At 46.0% G+C, this 23869-nt stretch overlaps 1 protein-coding gene and 1 long non-coding RNA gene across 3 annotated transcripts in view; one reads left to right on the forward strand and one right to left on the reverse strand.

The window, feature by feature from the left end:
- Prkce (protein kinase C epsilon) overlaps positions 1-23869 on the forward strand; it is a 484873-nt gene that overhangs the window by 300579 nt on the left and 160425 nt on the right. For both annotated transcript variants that reach the window (XM_055619233.1, XM_055619239.1), the window contains exons 7-10: positions 8249-8391; positions 10924-11020; positions 13516-13715; positions 16571-16744. In XM_055619233.1, the coding sequence (XP_055475208.1) occupies positions 8249-8391; positions 10924-11020; positions 13516-13715; positions 16571-16744 (614 nt within the window). The remainder of the gene's footprint in view (positions 1-8248; positions 8392-10923; positions 11021-13515; positions 13716-16570; positions 16745-23869) is intronic.
- LOC129685736 (uncharacterized) lies at positions 17373-18150 on the reverse strand. The gene is made up of 2 exons (XR_008721527.1): positions 18036-18150; positions 17373-17882 (listed from the first exon to the last, which is right to left on the reverse strand). It is a non-coding gene; the product is annotated as an uncharacterized LOC129685736 (long non-coding RNA).

A 23869-nucleotide genomic window follows, 5' to 3' on the forward strand; every position in this document is an offset into this window, starting at 1 on the left:
ACACACACACACACACACACACACACACACACACACACACACACACACACACAGGATTTTACCTAGGTGAGACATGAAACACGAGTTCCTAGTGAGAAGGTCTTGGCTACCACAGGAGGAACACTGGAATTCTACCTCGAGTACATAGGCCAAAGTGAGAATGTGTAGGGTCAGTGTTTTCAGAATGTTTAAGAAGGTGATAATGAAGGAGTGACTGAGACAAATGTGACAGATTTTTAGTGTGGCCAGTGATCTGTGTACACTCCCCCCGCACCCCCGTGGAGCCTGGTCCCCTAAGTGACGTCATCTTCCAGGACCAACCTTGTCTATGTTGTATATGGTCTGACAGTGAAGGGAATGTGGCGCACTGTGAAACTGTGCTTCTGTTGAATGACAGAGAAGCAAAGAACTGACATATTGTGCTGTAAGTACCAACACACACAGCCGGGAACCTATCAGGAGCTGGCCTCTGACCTTCAGGCTGTCCTTCCCCTGTCCTTACCCCAGAGGGACGAGGCTCTCACAATTGCTGGGCAGTTGAGCAACTCAAGCATGGCCAGGCAAATACTAGCTCTAAGCAGGCAGATGGAAGTGTCCACTCCTTTTGTTGCCTGTGATTCTAGGCTGAGCGCAGTGTAGGGCCCTTGGAACTACCTCTTGCTCTGTAGAGCGTAACAGCCATTATCAACAGCCTAGAAATGAGCTTCCAAGGTTCAGGTCACCACTGTGTGTACCTAGACAAGTGTGCCATTCACCTCTAGCCATTTAAATGCTCCCATTCCCCATTTCCATTCTGCCTGCGCACCCTCACTCCCATTTCAGCCCGGCCACCTGAAGTCAGAGTCTTCAGGAGACAGTTTACTGAGGAAGCCAGATCTCCTTTACAGGTGGCAGTCTGGCCTCTGCCAAAGCCCTGTGCTCTCTCATGCCTGTCAAGGCTCCTCTGACTATCACAGCTGTGCACTGAGGCGAGGGGAGTGTGCTTTGGGAGTGGCTAGCTTGGAGGTTCTTCCCTGGCCCCAGCCCCTCTCTCTGAGATCCGTCTCAGGTGACACAGATCAGCAGAATTCTCGGGAAGCTGTTGTTTGCAGAGACTGCAGGTTGTGGGTTGGGAGAGCCCCTCAAGGTCTTGGTTTGATTACTGCCTTGAAGGGGGACCACGTGCGAGTCACCGTCTGCCCTTCTGCCATTTGAATGTAACAGAAAGCTAATGCAGCCACGGGCCTCAGAGGACAGCTGTGCAGGGCCACGTGGATAGACGGGTCAGCCTTCTTCTTCCTTCCTCCTTCTCCTCCCTCCTCCTCCATCTTTTTCTGAGAAAAGATCTCAGTAGTAAATCAGTCTAGCTTGGAACTTGCAATCCTCCTGTCTCAGCTCCTGAGTGTTAGGAATGCAGACAAGTACTACCATACCCACCTCTGTTTTCCTTTTATACAAAAGTACTTTGGATATCTAAAAACATAAAAGAATTTTCACTCTCATCAGTTTCAAAATTTGGGCCTTTGTTATTTTTAAACGACTGGACCCCTTGTCACAACCTGTGCACCAGGGTGTATAAAGATACACCCTCGCTGTGAGCGAGTAAAAGAGACCTAAAAGAAAATGTGTATAGAGTAGTGTGCCTTTATATTTCCACCCGGGACTTCACTGCTATTAAAGCATTTGCTTCAGGGCTTTCCACGCCTTTCTCTGTGCATCCGTGCTTGCCTGCAAGAGCCGCCTCACCCTAGCACGGAGCATTCTCGAAGCCCACTCAGGTCCAGGTACCTCTTCAGCTGTGGCTGTTACCCCTCCCCCTCGGGATGTCAGCCTAGGGAGAAGGTGAAAACAGAAACCCTCCCCCCCAGTCATGGAGCATAACACAGAAGATGTGGGTCCACATGCCCGAATCCAAGACTGGTCAGGCATGGCCCTGCTGCTGTGGTCCCACCTGCACATAGTAGGTGCTCAACTCACCAGGGATGAGACCTAAGTAGCAGCACAATAGTGTCTCTTTAAAAGAAATAAGAGCGCCACCTAGGCAGCGTGGCTTGTTTCTTTTTGACTCGTTTTTTTTTTTTTTTTTTTTTTTCTCCAAGAACCAGGTAGTTCAGGGCTAGGATTGGGAAGGAGTTTGGGACCACGGCATTGTTTGGTATCCCCCATAGTCCCCTGTGCATGTGAGTGTGTGTATGTGTGTGTGATGTTGATGACTCATCAGAACAATTCATGTGAACATAGCTCAGGTTTCTTTTGTTCCCAGCTGGCACATCTATTTCGCTTTTTGTCTGCTGCCTCCCCGGGTCACTCCAGCCTCCAGGAGCCTGTGCTTCCACTGTGGCTATGTTAGTCACCCAGTGCCCCCTGCCCAGCCAGCTTTGCCCCATGAGTTAGGCTTTCTCTGCCACTTCCTCAAGTTGTCTGAGTTGACTGATGTGTGCATAGGTTTTCCTCGTTTTCCCCCAAAGAAAGACAAAGTCCTTCTTTCAACCACCAGTTCACTAACTAACCTGTCACTCCAAATCTATCCCAAGGAAGGACAGGTCTGACATGTCAACAGCAGAGGGCGCCAGTGTTTAAACTGTGTGAACAACTTAGCTGCTCTTGAGCAAGGAAGTTAGTTGACCAGGGTTGTCGCTGATGGGGTGGGATGGGGTGGCTAGAAAGCCAAGCAGAGCAAAGTGTTTTGATCTGTGTGACCTGCCGGAGCATGCTCAGGCCTTCTTAGTGATATCTGGTTCAGGCCCACGGGGCTATGGTGGAGTTTTCTTTCTGTGTTTGTAATGGAGGAAGCTTCTCTTCCACACGTCCTCACGCTGCCTTCGTCCTGGGACAGTCATTCAGTTGGACCATCTAATGCTGTGCCCACTCCAGGCCAGTGATCACGCTCTCTGGGGCAGGCAGGATGCCTAGCACCCCCTGCTTGGTTTCATTCTTGAAACAGATTCTTAATTGCTTTATAGACCTTAGATTTTAGGGAAGTTTGGGTCTCATAGCAAAGCTGAAGAAGTGTAGGGATTCCCCACAGATCCCTGTCAACGCACATGCGTAGGCCCACCATGAGTGCTTCACCTCAGAGTGATACATTTGAGCTGAGCCTACACCAACACGTCATTATCATGTGACGTCCCAGTTAGAACGGGAGCTTATGGTGGGCATCGGAAGACTTGTGGGACTGGACCCAACACTAGGCGTGCAGGAGGCAGGAAGCAGAAGGACACCACTGACCTAAAAGTCCCCTGTGCTCTTCCCCCTCCTACTTCCCTCTTAACCCTTGTGTCACTCCCACAGTTTAACTTTTTGCAGGGTGCCATTCAACCGGATGGTGCGGTATGCAACCTTTCAACTCAACGCTTTCATTAGTAAAATGTTTAATAGTCTCCCGAGCTGTCCCATGGTTTGAAGTCTTTCTTTTTAAGACCAGTCAGTAGTCAAATGTCTGGATATAACAAAGGTCATGTGTCTGCCTTCACAAATGCCTCTCGCTGGCTTACACATTTGCATGATTTCACCAATACAGATGCTGAAAGCATCCACAAGTAGGTTTTTGGTGTGGATATAAATTTTCATCTGATTTAGGTGTAGTGACTGCCAGATGTGTAATTGCTGGATTATATGGTAAAGAGAATGTTTTGTTTTGGTGTGTGTGTGTGTGTGTGTGTGTGTGTGTGTGTGTGTGTGTATCGGGGGAGGGGGGACCCACTGAGCTGTCTAAACAGCTAAAATGGCTATGCCATTCTTCCTCTGCCCTTCAACTAGCAGTTAATAAGGTTTTTATATCTCAAATTTTAACCAATATTTGACGTCAGTATTTTGGATTTTGTTAATTTTAATATTAATAGAATGGTATAGTGGTATCTGATTGTGTATGTGTGTGTAGGCATGGTGACCAGAACAGCTGATAGATCACATTTTAATCCACAAACAGGAAGCAGAGAGGAGACTGGGGATATCTTTTGACACCTCAAAGCCCACCCCCAGTGACGCACCATCATCAGCAAAGCCAATCCTTCCCAAACAGTTCCACCAAACAAGGACCAAGTATTCAAACAATATAAGCCTATGGGGTCCCTTTTCATTCACACCACCAAAGCTTTCAGTCCATAAACATGGGATGAAACTCCAGAAATTTAATTCTTTGGCTTTTAAAAAACCGTAATTTCATAGTTTTTCATAATTTCATAATTTTCTCATATGAACCACACACATAATTTAGGAGTGATAGTTAAAGTAGCAATGGTTTTAGTGTTAAAATCCATGTATTCATTGGTATGTAGGTGATTGATTGCCTTTTTTATTATTAACCCTGTGTCCTGAACATGTTATAACCAATTATAAGCTCTAAGAGAGTTTTCTCTGTCTCTCCTCTCTCCCTCCTTTCTCTTTCCTTTTGACTTTCCCCTTCTCCCCACCTCCTCTTTCTTCTTTCTCCATTCATTTCTATTCTGTCATGTTTTCTCCAGACATTTGCCTCTGCAGACAGGGGCCCTTTGGTTTCCTCTCTGCACGCATGCTCTGTGTTTCTTGTGTTTGTGTTTGTGCTTATCTCTCAGTTATGATCTCCAGAACGATGATGGCAAGGTTTGGTAAGAAAAGGTCTTGTTCCAAATATTGAAACTGCACTGCATGCTTGGAATAATGCCATAAGATCAGGGCATTTAATTCCCTGTTAGATTTAATTCATTGTTAGATTAATTTTGCTACTATTTTGTTAAGGGTTATTGTCACTTTTTTATTTTTATTTCTTGAGTGTTTGTGTCTAACAGGGAAGACCTTGCCTTGCAGCTTTTCACTGCCTTTTCTTGTTTTGATATTATGATTCATGATGAGTTAAGAAATATCTTTTCTGCCTGTTTCCTCAAAGAGATGTCAGAGAATTGGTCTTTCTTCCTTAAGTTTTTGGCAGCCTTGACCCATGAATGTATTTTGGCACAGTGCTTTCTTTTTCAGAAGGTAATTGATTATTGACTAAATTTTACTAGTGGTAGAGCTATTTCTGTTGGCCCTTTCTTCCTTTAGGAGCTTTGGTAGGTGATGCATTTAATTCTGCTATTGTTCATTTCAGATATATTACGGCTCTGTGGGGCTGGGTTGTACCTCAGTGATAGAGAACTTGCCTACAATGCAGAAGGCCCAACAATTGTGGGTTTTGCACTTTTTGTTCCTCCCTGGTGAAAGGCTCATTGGTCTTTTAAAAGAGCCAGCTTTTTCCTCAGTTGACTTTGCATTTTCAATTCAATTGATTTTTATCTAATTTTTATCTTTTCCTTATCTGGATTTAATTTGTACATTTTTTTTTCTAGTTTCTTACACAAAAGCTTACGTGACTGGTTTTAAGGCTTTTTTTTTTTTTCTATTATACACACATTTGGTGCTATAAATTTCCCTGTAAGCACTGCTTTGGCTACATCTCATTAATTTTGATAAGCTGTACTTTGCCACGTCAATCAGCTTTTTTCTTGGGTGTCTTCCTTTACTTGGGAGTGCATTGCTCGTGATTCTCTAGTTATCTTTCTGTTACTGACATGCAGCTCCACTCCACTGTGCTCTAAATTCAGACACCATATAAATGCTATACAGTTTTTGGAATAAAAGGTAAAAGTATGGCTTTAACAATCCTGGAGCGTGAACTCCAGTGGTTAGAGCTCACCCTCTGAGACAGACTGCCGCATTCCAGCCTGGTGCCTGCCTCTTGGTGCTGTGTTTTCTTCAGGGTTTTACTCCCTTAGAATTGCAGCGGCTCTCTAGAAATCAGTGATCTCCCATTTTCTTCCAGAGCAACGTAACAGTTCATGTGTGCTGCTTTGATGACACAGTTCCCCTCTTATTGACATTTTGGTGGTGAGCCTAGGCCGGGCCATCTTTTCGGTCCCGCTTCCCCATTCTTTTTGTTGTTGTTGTTTTGTTTTGTTTTTCTTCCCAAGACAGGGTTTCTCTGTGTAGCGTTGGCTGTCCTGGAATCACTTTGCAGACCGGGCTGGCCTTGAACTCACAGGTATCCGCCTGCCTCTGCCTCCCTGAGTGCTGGTATCACAGGCGTGTGTGACTGCTCCCCACTGCACTTTATTCTCAGAGTTGTATTTTGTTGTGATGATCACCCTTGTCCTGGACCTCATCCATCCAACTATTGTGGAGAGTTCCTAGGAGGAAGCCCTGGTTTGAACTACAGCTGATTCGGGTTCTTGATATGGTAGTGTGCGGATAGGTGTTGTAGTGGGCACGGGGTAGGCAGCTTGCTGACGCTACCAACTCCGATGGCTCCAACAACCATGGAGCTCCTGCTGCCATTTCAACCCCAGCCTCAAACCCATCGTAGGCATGGCCTACCCTTGGTCCTAAAGCCTGCTGACCATCTGGCAGTGCTGGACCACTCCTGCTTTCACTGTCCTAGCATACAGCATGCCTGCAGCCTTAGAGCTGGAATATAGTGATGGAGTCGCTACAGCAATTACTCCTCTTGAACAGCTACCCCCTACCCCATCCTGGACTCAACTGCAACCCTGTGTACCTCGTACGATGTCCGGTTGAAGGCCAAGATGTAAAGTTACATCTTCAAAAACAGTTTTTAAAGGCATTTTATGGTCCAGTTTATGATGAATAAAATGAAGTTTTCATGTGTACTTGAAGAGAATGTGTGCCTTTCTGTTGGGTGAAATAGTCAATTATATCCAGGTGATTGACACCATTGCAGCATTTGGCTATGGCCTTGATGGTTTTCTGTCTTCAAGGCTGTTCCTCTGTGATAGAGGAGTATTGAAGTCTAACAGCTCTAACAGTGGAATCATCTATTTTTCATTTTTTACGGAATAAATTTTGATGTTCTCTTGCTAGCTGCATCCATCTCAGGAATTCTGTCTACTTAGTAAGCTGACTTGGTTATCACTGTGCACTGCCCCTCTTTTACTACAGTGGCTTTTCTTGTTCTAAAATGTGTGCATCTGAGGTTAATATACTGTGATACAAGGAAGCAGACTTACTCTCAAACCCTCATGGAAGTGGCAAGAATATGACCAAGAGCCCCCAATGGAGCGGGGAAACTGTAAAGTCTATGAATTCTGTGTTTCTTTCTATATTATGCCCATGACAGCGTTTCATTTATAAATGAGGCACAATAGCTAATAACAGAACAGAATACTTGTGACAACTAGCTGCCAATGCCAGCATCACGTCCTTTGCCGTTTGGGAGCCTTGTTAAGTAAAATAAGCACTGTCATACCCAGTGTGATAGATCAGGTTTCAAGCATCTTCCAAAGGCCCCTGTGCCAGAGGCTTGGGCCATAGTTTGGTTTGGCAGGTAAGTGGAAACCTTTAGAAGACAGGTATCCTTAAACTGCTCCCCCTCCCCAGCATCCAAGATGGAACTCAGAGCTCTGCAAGGGAAGGCAGGCAAGCATCTACCACTGAGCTGCTCCCTCAGATTTTCTTAATGCATATTAGCCACAGTTTCCAGTTTCATAGTTCCGACATCCCTGCTATGTCAGAGTCTGGATCTGTTGCTCCATCTCCTCAGATATATTTTGTATTTTTTTCTTGGTAAACAAATATGATCTGCCAGGTCAAAGGGCTGGCAGTAAATCCTCTATGAGGTAGTCTCTTATGGATAGCTTATGCCTAGGGAGCAGAAGACCCCACAGGGCTCCCAGCTCAGGCTGCAGGTGAAATGGAATGACTAGAGTGGTTTGGGCTTAATGTCTCCCCAGGTCAGTAAGGATCTGACAAAACCCAGCAATAAAGCTCAAACAAGATGCTTCTTCTCAGGGCAAGGCCTGAGTGGGACAAGCCGAAACCCGTTGGCCTGTTTCAGGGCTGTTTGTTTTCCTCTGGCCCTGAGGGAAGCTGGCTGGACGTCTCCTGTGGTTACCAGGGAGCTCTTCCTGTGTCATGTGATCCACAACAGGCCAGTGAGCAGACCACATATGTGGCATGCATCCATTTGGGCCTAGAGTCCAGCTTAGGTCAGGGAAAAGAATTTGGTTCCTACAGAAGGTGCCTGTTCCCCTGTAGGAAGTGTAAATGTGCCGTCTGCGTGCTCTTACTTCACGTAGGTAGTAAAAGCATCAGAGAGAAACCGCCAGACACACCTTCCAGACATTCTCCGCAAGGTGGTTGATGGATGACTGTAGTTCTCTGTAATGGGATGAGTGGCAGGCTTTCTCTATTTTCTTTTTCTTCATTTTCCAACCTCTGTCAGATGAGCAAGTCTGTAATTTGGTAAGGGCCGTGTTTCAGGCATGAGAACTGGATGTCTGTCCTTCATGTTTCCTTACAGTCTGCAAAATGAATGTTCACCGGCGATGTGAGACCAACGTGGCTCCCAACTGTGGGGTGGACGCCAGAGGAATTGCCAAAGTGCTGGCTGACCTCGGCGTTACTCCAGACAAAATCACCAACAGCGGCCAGAGGAGGAAAAAGGTAGGGACCGCTAGGTGGGGTCTCTGGGCCTGCTCCTGAGGGTACTCTTGAGTGAGGGTGTATGATTCCTGGGTTTAGGCATCTTATTCAAAATATTATGTGTTTGTAGAAAGAGGCCAGGTAGCAGGTAAGTCTCAGATACCTCAACACTGGAGGAAGCAGGTGACCGAGCAAGCGTTAAGAGTTATGTGTGGCTTGGAGTGGGCTTAGAGTTCTTTTTCAAGTGTCCTTGAAACCTTGGGTTCAATTCTTAGGAACACAACAGAATAAAAAGTTCACCAGAGAAAACAAGCTTTGCAATAAGGACCTTGAGTCCCTTCTAGGTAAAGCACAACACTGTCAACCAGTGGTTAGCAACCTTCCTAATGCTGTGGCCGGCTAATAAAGTTAGTTACTCATGTTGTGGTGACCCCAACCATAAAATTAATTTAATTGCTAATTCATTACTGTAATTTTGCTCCTGCTGTGAATTGAAATGTAAATATCCATCTTCTCAGATGGTCTTAGGGTCGTTTCGCTCCCCCTGCCCTCCCTGGGGTCTTGACCCACACGGCGAGAACTGCTGCTCTCGCCACTGAAGCAGACTGACCTGCTCCCAGAGCTGTCATGAGGCACTGCCAGTGTTTGAATTTGGCCCCCGGTGCTGAGGATAAGTGGGTGCATAGATGGGCCAACTCCTTCAGACAGAAAGCCATGGTTTGTGACAGCTCTCCAGCACTGAGCTGATGGAGAAATGCTTGAGAACACATGCCCTTTCTTTAGAGACCATAGCCCTAATATATCCATATGATGTTCTAAGTGTCACAAGGAATAGTTGTATTTTCTGATGTGTTCTTTAGGCAAGTCAGGGCCTACAGATGTAAACAGAACTACAGGCATCTCTGGTGGGCTCTGCTTCAGTCACGATAGCCCGTTCTGGAAAATTTAAGAGGCCTTTGGAAAATAGCTTATGAGAGCCGTGTTATCTGGATGGTCACTGCTGCTGTGGATAGGTACAGTGTAGCCCCACCTGCCAGGTCAAAATTCTCCAAGTCCTTTTCCAGAAGAGCAGGAATGTCCCTAGGTGCCTCACAGCCTTCACTCCTCACGTTCCCTCTACCCTTGGCCTGAAGTACTTCCCAAGGAGTCTATATTCCCCATTCTTTTGTTTTTGAACCTGCCCGTGTCTTTTCCCTTGTGCCCCCAGAGAAGCCATGTTTCCAGTCATGAGGGGGGCTGGATAATGTTCATCTTTTAAACTATCTCGTCTGTTTTCCCAACAAACAAAGCTGTTTTGCAAGCCATGCAGACCCTGTTTTCTCCCCGAGGACTGCGAGGCCTTGAACATTGGGTAGCATCTCTGGATTCTGTGAATCCTGCTGGAAAAACAAACAAACGCTTTGTTTGGGGCCCCAAGTTACCAGAGTTGCAAAGCCAGCGAGTGACACTAGCCATTATTACTAGGGCCTCCTGAAGAGACAGGCTGAACAAGGACTCTGGTGCCAGTGTTCCAGTGATGGGCATTAGAGAGTCCGTCTTAGGAGAATTTCCCTGCTTGGAAGTATGACAGTCTTTCATCGTCACGAGCAGTTTAGAGGGAAATGCTGTGCCCTCGCTCTTTCAGGCATTCACACTGACTGTGGTTCTGGTAGCAAGGTGCCATCTGCTGCCTTGCTTTTGCAGACTTAAACTTGTGGACTCCCAGTGAGAAAGGGCGAGCATGGGAAAATGTAGGAATGGGCAGAGAAAAGGCCAAGGGACTGTCATCCAGCCATCTTCACCTCAGTGGCAGTCCTGATATAAAGCTTAAGTTTTAGGGCAGGTAGGGGAGATGCGTCCTTGGTCAGAACCTAAGTGGTCTTTACAGGGGCCTCAGACCTTTTGCTAGACAATGGGAAGACCAGGAGCAGAGGGAGCAGAAACGCTTGTGATCTCAAAGTTCATTACTGGCACTTAAGTCGGACATGCCAGCACTATTCCAGGAAACTAACGTGACTGGGAACAGTCCACTAAAGGGTGCCAACAGGCTTAACTATGGCTGAAAATATTTACTGAGCATCTGTTATGTGTATCACTTCGTCCCAGCCACTAGGGGCAGTGAAAGTACTGGCAAGTTTGTCTGAGTAGAGGATCCCATAAAATATGCACCTGCAGGTGCTGTTATTGACATAAAGGTGAATAAGATCATGAATAAACTCCAAGCGGGGGTAGAGCTAGCCAGTATTGCATTGAGTTGGTGAGAGAGCTTGCATTGTATAGATGGTTGGGAGGGTGGGAATGACAGTAGGGATGGGGAGTGGAGGGGTATGGGAGGGCCGTTGTTACGGGAAGATTGGAACAGAGCTTTTCTTTGGAGAAGATAAATATTGAGACAGTGGACATCTTCCGTGGTTTGTTTTGTTTCTCTGTTGAATTGGCACGTGAAGCCTTAAGCACCTGCTCTCAATTTGATGGATGCTGCTGTGCTCCTGGGCCTCCCTATGGTGCCGTCATGCTTTTGACAACACCAGCCTGCTTTCTGATGACTCTTCCATCTTCTGTCCTTCCCTTTAGCTCGTTGCTGGTGCTGAATCCCCACAGCCAGCTTCTGGAAACTCCCCATCTGAAGATGATCGATCCAAGTCAGCACCCACGTCCCCTTGCGACCAGGGTGAGATGCTTAGATTTGCCCCTTACTCTGATCTCTGCCACATGTTATTCAGTACAGCCAGCAGCCCCACCCACAGGTCCCCACACACTACTTCCCTGTTGATATGGAGGTTCTGGCATGCTGCGAGGCTTTCTTGAGGGCACCCACTGGAAGTGCAGGCCCCTGTTGCCTCCAGCCTAGGATGAGAGGGAGGCAGGTGCGTGTGGTGCCACAGTTATCCTTCGTTTCTTTTCCTGGTCTCAGGTGTAGAGAGGAAGAGAAGTCCCCTTCTGTGCTCATCATGCCATACTTCCATCTGGGCCTAGATGTGTCTGTACATTTGCTTCATAACCCTCCCCTCAACTGTATCATGGTACCCCAAAACTTGAGATCAAGCTGATTTAGGGAGAGTGCCTCATATCCTGTTCTTTGAATGAACAGATGGAAATACAAAGGTGAAATCTGAGAAGCAGGGATAGTCAGTGCTAGGCCCAACTTTCTTCTGTCTACACTCTGGATGTCTCCTTCCTTCTGACTAAATATGCTTAAGACAGTAAGATCTGTGGCCATGATGTGCATAAGAATAAGTTCATGAAATTTGAGATGCTAGGACCAAGCGAGGACTCCTGTCTCAAGCTTCCCCCTCTGATGACAGGTGGATCCCAAACATCCCTGAAAAGAGCTAGGTGTTCCTACAAGGCAGGGCTGACCTCACCGCATGCTGGTGCCTCTGTGTTCTGTAGCTCTTCTCTTGTTCTTATCTTTAGTCTTTTACTCACACCAGCTCTATACTGATGCTCAGGCCAGGTAACAGGCTGAGGAATGGAAGGTCAGAGTTGAAATCCAAGTCCTGAGGCCAAGAGCCAAGTTGGCGGCCAGGACAGGCCTGTGCCCCTCCTGTGCTATGAAGTCCTCATTGGTGGTCATCAGTGTGCCATAGCCCTGAGAAAGCACAATGGCCTCAGTAGCCATTCCCCAGTCTCGAGACTATAAAACAATTGATCTCAGCTCCTCTTCCAGTTGCTTTCACTCTCTGTATCTTTACCTCATTCCAAAAGAGAGCCCAACCATTCCTAAGTAATCAGCTTGCAGAGTCTGTCCTGGGTCAGTGAGGCATTTTCAGTTTTTCCCTTTTAATATTGATATGTCCCGGAACTTCAAGGCTGTGAGGTCCAATGATAACAGACCCAGGTAGAGTGATGCACCACGGGCTTCCAGGCCTGGCTTCTGCTTTCTGCCATCCCTCTCAGGGCCTCTATTAGGCAGATGTACCAGGCCAGGCAGGTTCCATGCTTCCCAGCCTGAAGGGAGAGCTGATGGATGCGAAACCCTCTTAGTAACACAACTATCACAAAACAGAGATGAGGCAGATGCTGTCTCCCCTCCGTTGTAAGGATTCAGAAAGCTCTGGGGTCTTCAGATGTCTGGGTTCTACCTTGCAAGATGCTCTTAGCAACTGACACCTTCCCAATGAGATAAAAGGTCATACTTTGGAGTGAGTGACATAGGTGGCTAGGCAACCACTGAATCTGTCATCACAGATCTGTCATCAGATCTGTGTGTTGACCTTCCACCCCAGTGTGAGTTTACTCCAGATCCCCTGCATAGGCCCTTATGACTAAAGTCCTTCTGTAAAGAAGGCTGAGACTTCCTCTCCAAAGGTGCTGATCACTCATCTGTCTTCATTCCAAGATATAAACACTGTTCCTATCTGTAACCCCTCTTACTCATGGGACTCTTTTACATGTCAAGACGCCCATTCTGTACAGATGAGTGCTCATGCTGTGAATGAATGTTGACCTACTATAGACCTTCTTCAACTAGAAAAGGTCAAAGGGCCGCCCAACACTGTCATCTAGGTAATTTAGGCCACTTACTCCAGAAGGCCACAAGATGGTCTCAGAGTTGTGAAATTGGACTACAGAATTCCTGCCCCATCAGAGACAAATTTGTGATGTGTCATGGTGGGAAGCTATTTTTTTGTTAATAATAAGCCCGTGGCTCATTCTGTGAGATCAAGTACTCAGAGCACAGCCAGCATCAAGGCTAAGTAAAGACCCTAAGGAAACAAAGGCCTCTTAGCTGCTGTGAGCGAATGAGTCTTTCACCAGTGATGACTGTGAGGGTGGTTTTGAGTGTTTGTTCTCATCTAAAAATGGAAATTTGAAGGGAAGGGTGCCTGTCATCTCTGGGCCTGCACAGTTCCAAGGAAGACATGAATTCTCACCTAAATTATGGACAAGGTTGTTAGGAGGCCTTCAGAAGCGTTTGGGGGCAGTGAACCCTGCCAGGCTGGAAACTATGTCCTCCTTCTCTTTGCAGACCGATGTCTAGTTGTGCATTATGTACCAAAGGAAGTGGGTTAGACAGGTAAAGGAATCTACAGGCTGCCTGTGGCTCTGCCTCTCGGAAGAACTGAGGGACTGTTGAGAGCTCATAGGCTCTGCATATCGAGTCTTAATGTAAATAGTTGTAAGATGTGTTCTAATCTCATATCTTTTTACCCTTGATCCTAGAACTAAAAGAACTTGAAAACAACATCAGGAAGGCCTTGTCTTTCGACAACCGGGGAGAAGAGCACCGAGCCTCGTCTTCTACTGACGGCCAGTTGGCAAGCCCCGGCGAGAACGGTGAAGTCCGGCAAGGCCAGGCCAAACGTTTGGGCCTGGATGAGTTCAACTTCATTAAGGTGTTGGGCAAAGGCAGCTTTGGCAAGGTCTGTGGCACATATGCATAGTGGTGCTGGTTCTGTGGTGGGCAGGCCAACCCCGTCTTGGAACCTTTTCTTTCCTGGGCTAACATGTGGCCAGTGGGTGCCCTGGTTCTGTTCTTCATTGGCTGTGTAATATGGGCACTTCTTCTCTATAGGATTCCATTGTTCTCACTTATCAAATGGAAGGGGGGGGGTGATGGGAAGGAGGGAGCACACTGAGTGGTTTCATGTGTTTGGCATGGGCTCTGCTTTTTACGTCAAGCCTCTCTGAATGTTTCCTCCTTTTCAGAGAGCCATCTGAAATTCTGCTCTCTCAGTAGGATGACTTTGAGCATGGACTGTAACCCCTGCCCTTGCTGAACTCCAGAGCAAACCTTACTATGCAGGACTTTGGAAGTTGAATGTCCTTTCACTGATTTTCCTGATGCTTCCTAAATGTTCTGCTCTTCCTCTCCATGTGACAAAAGAACTGGATAATCATGTTGTGGATCTGGAGCCCTTGTCCTTGAGGACATTTTCCCCTGTTCTCTGCCGAATCAAGCTCCTCATGGGGGCAAAGATTTGATTTTAGGAAGACAAAGAGCCTAGGAAACTGGGGAGTCAGACTTCTGTTTCCTTGTCCTTCTTAAAGCACATTCCCTGGGAGATAATGGGAGATGCCTTTGGGGCCCTTATGGAGAGAGCCTGCTTTGGGGACCAGGCAGCTCTAGGAGTCATGGCACTCTCACGTGTCTTGGGCTCCAGGAATCAGTGTTGGCCGAGCTGAAGGCCCAGTCCATCGTTCCAGAGCCATTCTGAGGGAAGGCCCGAGGCACAGGCCCTGCTCTGAGGACCTTCACCTGCCCCGTCTGTCCTGGGAGCGCCTGGCGGGAGTAACTGGAATTTACTCAGATGGCAACTGCTGAAGCAATCACTTTCTTTAAAAACTAGCTAAATAAGAAACAGATCCCAGGCCTCTTGTCTAGGCATAACCCTGGCTTAGGCTGTGAGCAGGCTGGGTTGAGTTTGAGCAAGCTTCTAGGGAAACGAGCATTTTCAGAGCATCCAGGCTGACATGTGATGTAGGCAGGATCGGCGTTCTGACCATGCTGAGTTCTGACCATAGCTTCTTAGGCAAAATCACAGCCATCACAATACAGTTTTACAGGCTGTACTTTTTATCTTTTTGTCTAGACCGGGTTTCTCTGTGTAACCCTGGCTATCCTGGACTTGCTTTGTAGACCAGGCTGGCCTCAGTGATCTGCCTGCCTCTGCCTCCCTGAGTGCTGGGATTACAGGCGTGTACCACTGCGCCTAGTGTATAGGACACGCGCGCGCGCGCACACACACACACACACACACACACACACACACACATACACACATATTTCAAGACAGGATTTCCCTATGTAGCTTTGGCTGTCCAGACTTGCTCTGTGGACCAGGCTGGCCTAGGATTCACAGAGATCTGCCTGCCTCTGCCTCCCCAAGTGCTGGGATTACAGGCCTGCGCCATCTCACGCAGCTCAGGCTGTGTTTTTGAGCAAGTTTTACAGGCTGAACTTTGTGGGTGACAGAATCTTCAACCTTTCAAGTTCCTTGGGTTATGCTCTTTCAGTTTGACAGGGACTTTGGAATAGTGTACTTCAGGATCAGCCAAAAGGAGAATGGCCTATGTCTATTGGAGATAAATGAAAATATGAACTGAAAGGCAAATGTCAAGAAAAATAGGCCTACCCATTAGCTCATCAGGGGAAGTATTTGTGTCTTCACCTGCAGAACTGTGGAAGAAACCATAATGACAAACGCAGGGCAGGTTTCTGTCTGCGAAGATAAAGGGTTATGTTTAGATAGAGAAAACAGCAGATCGCCATGAGGCAGGCTGGGATGCCTGTGCAGAAAGCAATAGGTTTGTCTTTGTGTATCCTATGTGAACCAACTTAGGAGAAATAGCACAAGCCAGCAAATAATTAGACAGAGAGAAAAGTAACTCTCCCCAAAATAAAATTGATTCGAAAACAAATATCCCAGAAAGGTTGGCTGCAAGTTATAAACAGAATCAAGATAATATCTCCCACTTGTTAAGTAAGAGAAAGCAAACAAACAAACAAACAAACAAAATTATAAGTGAAAGCAGCCTCTGCTCATATATGCTACACACTAAAATGGCACTGTGTCAATGATTATCGCCCTCCTAAAAAATGTAAAACGTGAAAAATGTTTAACCCTTTAGTTTTGACAGTTTCTGTTGTAATGCCAAAGAGAAATTTAAACTGTGTCCAAAAGCACCCAGTGTATCTTTACATAGTACTTAATTTGATATAATTTAAGTTCCTAACATGGAGATAGCAGAATAAATTACCATGCATTTATTTTTTAACCAAGTACCAGCAGTCATGATAATGAGGGAGACCTTGTAGGAAAGTACGTATGTCACTTCTAGTGAAAGTCCTCTCCGGCTGTGTGGTGAGCGCACACCTATGCTGTCAGCGCCTGGGAGGCTGAAGCAGAAGTGCCATGAGGTTGAGACCAGCCTGGGCTACATGAGTGAACTGTCAAGAAAGGGAGAAAGAAGGGGGAAAGTGAGAGGAGAAGGGTAGAAGGGAGAAAGAGATAGAAGCATGCTCTATCTGTGCTCTGATAATTACAGTATCACTAATGCAGATGAAGACATGAATAACTACATAACCCCTGAGCACTGTGCCAGAGACTTAAAAAAAAAGTAGCTGAATTAGGCTGGGTAGTTTCCCTAAACATTTGAATTATTAATTTCCTAAGCATCTTCATTCAAAATGAAAGGAAAAAAAATAAAAGCAGTTAGCATCATTGCTTAATTCTGTCTGCGCTTAGACTGACCAGATGGTTAAAATCGATTGCAGGTTATGCTGGCGGAACTCAAGGGCAAAGATGAAGTATATGCTGTGAAGGTCTTAAAGAAAGATGTCATCCTCCAGGATGATGATGTAGACTGCACAATGACGGAGAAGAGGATTTTGGCTCTGGCACGGAAACACCCTTATCTAACCCAACTTTATTGCTGCTTCCAGACTAAGGTATGCCTACGAAGGGACTGGCCAGCTGTCTTGGATGGTATTGTGGAGCATAGCACATTGCATCTCAACTGTCAGAAAGCAAGTTTTGACCCTCTGCGGGCTTCCCTCCAACACTGCATATGGCAGAGTAGATTTTACCCTTTCAGAGAGGGGTAAACACAATCTTCTTTAAGGGCATGTGACTTTTCCACTCAGTGTGCACTTGGGCAGGGACCAGAAGATCGATAGCACACTTTGCAAATAGTAGCAACACAAAGCCAAATGGCTAACCCTAGCGTTGACTCATTGGAAAAACCAACAGATATGGTGTGTACCCTGCTCTGGCTCCTAACTTTCTAATCAGTCAGATCACTTCTAGGCTGCTTTCATTCCCCACCCCCACCCTACCCCCCTCAAAAAAGAAAGAAAGCAAAAGGAAAAATCCTTCTTACTTGTCTGATGTCGTAAGAGATGCTGAATCTAAGCAAATGCTTGGAATTCCACAGCGAGATTCAAGTATTGTAAAGTTTACCGGATGGGTGCCTGGATGCCAGCAGGTGGCAGTCAAGGGACGAAGATATTTTAGCAAATTGTCGCTCCCACCTCAGTTGGTTTGACATTATTCTTAGGGGGAAAAAAAAAGTACATGTTCATCATAACATTCTTATTTTATTTTCCAGTTTTGAGATGCATGTGGGAGTAAGTCTTCTAGCATGCATTATGGATTTGTAGTGTTTGGGTTCTTTGGAAGGCAAAGACAGCTTGAATGCAGACTTCTTCCTGTTCCTGCCGGGAGCCTAGGCAGGCGAGGGTTGCTTCAGGACGAACAAACCGGGGGCTCACCTCACCCGTGAGATTTCTGGCTCTCTGGCATGCTCTCACCGCCATGTTGTCCAAAGCGTCATTCCCTCTGCTCAGAATTAAGAAAACTACTCCTCTTGTCATTCAGAATCCTTTTATTCTGTTTGTATTGAGTGTTTCCCATATGCTAGGTCCTGGTGGAGAAGACCGTAGTCGGGCTCTCTCTTTGCTGCAGTGCCCTCAAGGCTGGTTCTGAGAGCCCTGGTTAACTGAGGAGCTTTAAGAACAAAGAACTTCATGGCCCATGCTTCTGTCAGGGCTCTCAGGACACATTGTTGACCAGAGTCCCTGAAGAGTCCTGCAGTGGAGAAGAAAGATAGAAAGATCACCTTAGTTTAATCACTATTGCCCGGTATCCCACACCTAGCCCCCCCTGAGCAACACTGGTCTAGGAAAGTTTTCCTCTCCTTCTGATCTCCTCAGAAATGGGGAGCACCTAAGAATGCCTGACCGTCTGTGGCGTATTTTTCAGGAACACCAGGGTTGCTCTCCCTGTGAAACTGTCCTCAGAGACCCCCATTTCATAAGAATCTGTTTCTTTCTCGAGCAAGCCCAGGACTGGGTGGCTAGAGCTCATTTTTCTTTTAAATTTGTGTTGTGTAATGCCAAACAGGTGGGTGTGAGTTCACGTGTGTGTACAAATGCAGAGTCCAGTGTGATAAGCAGTCCAGAGATGGGCTCAGCTTGCTCCCCACCTCCCCGCCCCCGCCACCATTATAACTTGGCAGTTGTATTTTTGTTTTTGAGACGGGACCTCATTCCGAAATTCAGTTCTCACTGGCCTGAATCTTGTGATGACTTTGTCCCTACATCTTAAGTCCTGGCCTTACAGGCATGAGCCACTGTGTCTGACTCTTTTAACTCAAAATTGCAATGTTTTCGGAACCAGATGTCTTTCTTGTCCGTGGTCTTAGCACATGGGCTCACATCCACCATGTGCATATTGTCAGTCAGGTGTGTGGAAGTTTTTTGAGTTTTGTCTTCAAAACAATAAGAACAAAACCCACTTAATCTACTTTTCTCTTAGTACCACTGAGAAAAAGTGTCAGAGATCCAATCGCCAGGTTTTTGTTTGTTTGTTTTGTTTTTGCTTGTTTGGGGGTTTCTTGTTAACTGAGGTGGCTGTGTATGGAGGGGGCCCCTTTACCATTCTTTCTTTGAACGTGTGGTCAGAAGGTCCAGGAGCCTGAAAGAGCCGGGTCTGGTCATGAAGGCTCTGTGGGGTTCCTACATATGGAAAGCCACCCTTGGAAGCCACAGATGAAGGGCTACTTGATAGATACAGAAATGAGAAAGGGCACATGCACTGAATGAGAAGACATGCACTGAACATGTCATGCATGTTCAAACATGCCTGTCAAAGTCAAGGTTTCTGGTTGGAACACAAAGTGGCACTGAAGGTAACATGAATTTTGCTTTGGGCAGAATAAGTGAACCGGCATGGTTTTGAGGGTCTAGGTAGTCGCAGGAAAGAGGACAAACTTCCTCTGCACTTCAGAGATTTTCTTATTCTCCCCTTAGGCCAGTGTCAGCTAGCTCAAGTCACAGGAGTAGGTTGACACATGTTTTACATAGCATGTATGTATGTTTTTCTTAATAAATTATCATTATTTATTTATAATTATTATTTATAATCTTACTATAGGACATTGATTTACTAATAAAAGGACCTTTATGAAGAATTGTCTTAAAGACCCCATATTTAACTTTTAAAAACTGGCTTGTCCTTTCCTGGCCACCCTTAAGCTATGGCTTAAAAGGGTGGCTGTTATCCTCCTGATCGACATAGGCACTGTGTGTGGGGTCAGCAGAACACAGATTCTCTTGAGGAAGGGTGACTGGGTGACTGGGTACAGAGCTGGCGGCTCATACTTCTGCAGTAAATTAACATTGTTAGTGTTTCAGTGACATTAAAACCAAGAGGATTCTAGAGCTGCTGTTCTTCAGGGTCTAGTGCAGCAAAGGTGCTTTTGATGGCTGAGATTTGGGCAGGACTGGTAGCAGAAAGGGCAGCTGTGTTCCATGGTCAGTATTCAATCTTGCTTTCATGATGTTTTTCCTGAAAATGTACCATTCCTTGGCCACCATAAAATTGTGGTTTTGACTAAGATTTTCATGCATGATCAAAACCACAAATACCTGTTTCAATCCTGTCAAGATTGCTGTCTCACCTTTGATTAGAAACATGCAGAGCAATAGCTGTGCTAAGTCAGGTTTGGGGTGAGCCTCATTGTGGTGGTTTGAATGAGAATGACCGCTATAGGATCAGGTGTTTGAATGCTTGGTCTGGTTGGTGGTATGTTTAAGGAGGCTTAGGGGGTGTGACTTTGTTGAGGGAACTATGTCACTGGAGGGTGAGCTTTGGGGTTTAGAGGCCTCTCACCATTCCCAGTGTGCTGTCTCTTTTTCCTGCCTGCTCCTTAAGACCTGAGCCTTCAGCTTCCTGCTTCTGCCACCATGTCTTTACATTGTGGACTGTAGCCCTTGGGTGCCATAAACACAAATGAACTCTTTGTTCTTCAGTTGCCTTGGTCATGGTGTTTTCTCACAGCACTAGAAAGCTAATAGACTCAACCTTTATAGTATATGGGGTGTGGGGTGGGGGATAGGTGTTCTGGAAACTGCTTGGATAGCTTCCTTGCAAATTATGCTTTAAGCTGTGTGCCATGGACAGGCTGGCAGGTAGAGCTTGGAAGAGTGTAAAGTAAGGTCCTGTGTCTTATGTGGCAATAAATGATGATGTCTGTGCAAAGCCATTGACATTGACCACAATGGTCCACTCAAGTCTGATGGCTGCAGCCCACTGAGGGAGCAAGCCAAACTCAAATAGTGACTTGAGATTTTTCTGTACAAGACATTCTGTTCTTGGTAAGGAGTGTGCTGCAGTCTTCTTTCCTAGGCTGTGGAAGAGGAGAAACAAATGAAATGACTCCTGATTTCCAGTGCTAGTAAGGATGGTCAGATAGGGCAGTCAGTAGAGCCACAAATTACATTTTGGTCAAATTCAGAACTTCACTTGAGATCCTGCTGTGTTGTGTGCCTTTTGGGTTTGTAGAGAACCTGAATCAGGCTAGAGCAGCTACAGAACTGGATCTTGAAGTAGGGTTAGCATTGGGAAGACGATAGGTGCCAAGAGATAGCTCCAAAATTCTTTCTAGATTTCATTTTGACATTGTCCCCACACTAGACTTTACAACTCTCATGTCCTGATTATTTGTGGGAAAATGACACAAGGAAAGAGGTGAAGTTTGGGAGGAGGAAGTACATATTGAGAAAGTAAGGAAAATAAATTCTTGCAAAATCGGAGGTTGATGAGAAAGGGCCAGCAGTACTGTGAACCCTCTTTAAGGGCCTGAGGGTCCCTCCTAGACTCTGAAGTGCATGGCCTTCCTGCTCCAGGTTAGAGCTTGGTGGAGAAGTTACTTTTTAAGAAATTGCCTGTTCCGTTGGCTGCTAGAGCTCAGAGAACCCCAAGAGGTAGCTTTATTTTGATTTTGTGGTTAACAGAAAATTAAAATTCCCAGGCCCTGTTAGACTCTGTTTGTATTTTATGCTCCCCATTGCAAAACCATCTCTTCCAACTGGATCCCACAAAACCTAACTTGGACAATTTCACCCATGGTGTTGCCTCTTTAAAACTTGCAGTTCTGTACCCGTCCCCCACCCTCTGGCATTTCCTGCCAGGCCTGGGAAGCCAAATCCTGGAGGACTTTGCTTTGAAGGAAACAGGCCTGAGCTCCTGCAGGATCTCCGTTGGCCAGCCTCCCTCCAGCCCCGGGGAACACACAGCATGGAAAATCCTTAAAAAGCAACCGAAGATGTTTTTCAAATGTGATTTAATCACTTCTGTGGGCATGAGGAGAGCTGCTCAGAGCAAGTGTTGACAACAGAAGAGAGAATTTGTAGTTTCAAGGAACTCTAATGTTTGTTTTGACTTTTAACAGAATAGCAAAACCTAAAGAAAAAAATGGTGGCAGGAGTACATGACTGGCAGAGTTTTAAGATGAGATGGCAAATTAATAAAATTAGATGAGTCTAAGAAAGTAGAAAGAGCAAGCTGAATTGTGGACTGTGGTCCTGCTAGACCACATGATCTTGGAGGTCGCAGGGCCTCAGGGGAGCTGGGGGGATTTTCATCCTTTTGGTGGCTGTTTCTGGAGAAAAAAAAAAGCCTGAGATGTTCAGTCCTGTGGGTTGTTTTGGATTAGTGGCCCACGGGATGGGGTGGGGTGCGGGGAGTCAATGCGCTTGCTTGCTGGTAGAAGGTTGTGAGTAGTGATAGGGTTGGTAATCTCTAGCAGGTATAATTGAATTGTATCTTTGTGAACTATTGGGGCTTTGTGTGGCCTATGGCATAACAGCTTACCCAAGTGATTAAGGTGTGGAAACATGTCTCCCTGGGGGCTGAAGATCGCCCTGTGTGATGGTGCTAGGCAACAATGCCATTTCTCCTGCCTGGCCAGTTCACATGGTCAGTGGCCATTGTGACCCACAGGTGATGAAGGCTTCTGGAGACTCTCACAGGAGGGTCAGTGTTTAAAGCTACTGAGTAATTTCTGCTGCCCTGAGGAGGACTAAGGGATGTATGTATGGAGGGGCAGAGGTGGGCCTGCTTCATGCCACCAGGCTGATGCAGAAGGCTGTCACTCAGATCTTAAAGCAAGGACCCATTCTTTAGTGAAATGCAAGGCGATAGAGTCCACTTTGCTCCTGTGCCCTGGCCCCACAACAGACATGAAGGAGTGCTGTCTCTTAATCTAGAGTCTGTTAGACCAGGTGACCTCTCTGCATGTAAGGAAACCTAAAGCCTGACTTGAAGACTTGCCTTCAAAGACCTTCATTTAGCTCATCTTCTTCCATGTTACCGGGAGGTAAGTTTGAACATTCTCTTCTTTATTTCCACTTTTTTATTATGACAAATGAACATAATATTTATCATCTTTGGAACAGGCCTGGAGGCTGAGGCAGGAGGATAGAAAGTTTGAGGTCGCCCTCTGCTATATAAGATTGACTCAACAAGAGAAAGATCAACCAACCAAACAAAACCCCCAAACCAACCCAACAACAAGCAATACCTTTGCTCTGGAGATGGGGTGATTTGCACATTTACACACCTGTGTGTGGGTATGGTCACCTGCCCCTGAACATGCGAAACCAGAGATAGGTTTGGAGTATCCATCATGTTTCATATTTGAAACGAGGCCTTGATCGCTGAATCTGGAGCCTGTCGTTTTGCCTTGGCTAGCTGCCGAGCAAGCCCCCTGGGCTTTGCAAGTCTTGCCTCATCCACAGTGGGCTATTCAGTCATGGTGTGTTGACCACCTTCTATGTGCCATGTCATGAGGCACCACATTTCCTGTCATGAGATGTAGTGGTAGCCAGGGGAGGTCGTGATCTTGCCTCATGGGAGCATGCTCATTGTGGTACAGTGTGGAAAGGGCTGCCTTCATTCTAGTTCCCAGACACAGGGCTTTGTTTTGGTTTTGGTTTCTGAGGTAGAATCTTACTATGTAGCCCTTTCTGGCCCAGAACTCACTGCACTACATAGACCAGGCTGGATTCAAAATCATAGAGATTGCCTCCTAAGTGCTGGGGTTAAAGGCATGCCCCACAGTGCAAACCCAAGAATATTTGTTCTTTGTAGATTCAAAAAGGATGAGAAAGAATAATTCAAATGATTATTATGAGAACAATGATTATGTGGGTTTCCTGATTTTTAAAGATAACACATGCTTGATACATATATTCCTAAAATTGGCATCTATCATATAGAATTTCTATTCTCCCTGTTCTCAGTAATCTTCAGCTATGTGACTTCTAGGCTTCTAGACTGTGTAATAGCTCTAATATAGAAGTTTTTCACTGGAAGTTGAAGGTGGCCACAAATGCTTGCTTCTAGCAGGGCTGACCTGAAACCAGCTGGAAGGTTCTAACTCTCTCTGAGGTCTTTGTTCATATTTGCCTGGTGAGAGCTGGTCCTGGCCTCTCAGAAATAGAACCACCTGCTCTGTACTTCTCACTTCTATGATATAAACTTGATTGTAGCTTATAAATAATACATAATACACTGGCTCTGACATAGTACAGACCATGTGTTAAATGCCGTTAATTTATGCACGCGCGTGCGTGCGTGCATGCGTGTATGTATGTGTTCTTCTAAGTGGGTGTGTTTGGCACATTTTCCAATGCAAAGGAGTATACTTACTCATTCTTCTAAGCTATTTGTTTATTCTAATGCTGCTACTTTTCAAACTAGGTTTTGTAGAGGTGCCTCAGTTGAGGTGG

The sequence above is a fragment of the Psammomys obesus genome, unplaced genomic scaffold (genome assembly GCF_907164565.1).
Source record: "Psammomys obesus unplaced genomic scaffold, mPsaObe1.curated_primary_1811, whole genome shotgun sequence".
Classification (NCBI taxonomy): Eukaryota; Metazoa; Chordata; class Mammalia; order Rodentia; family Muridae; genus Psammomys; species Psammomys obesus.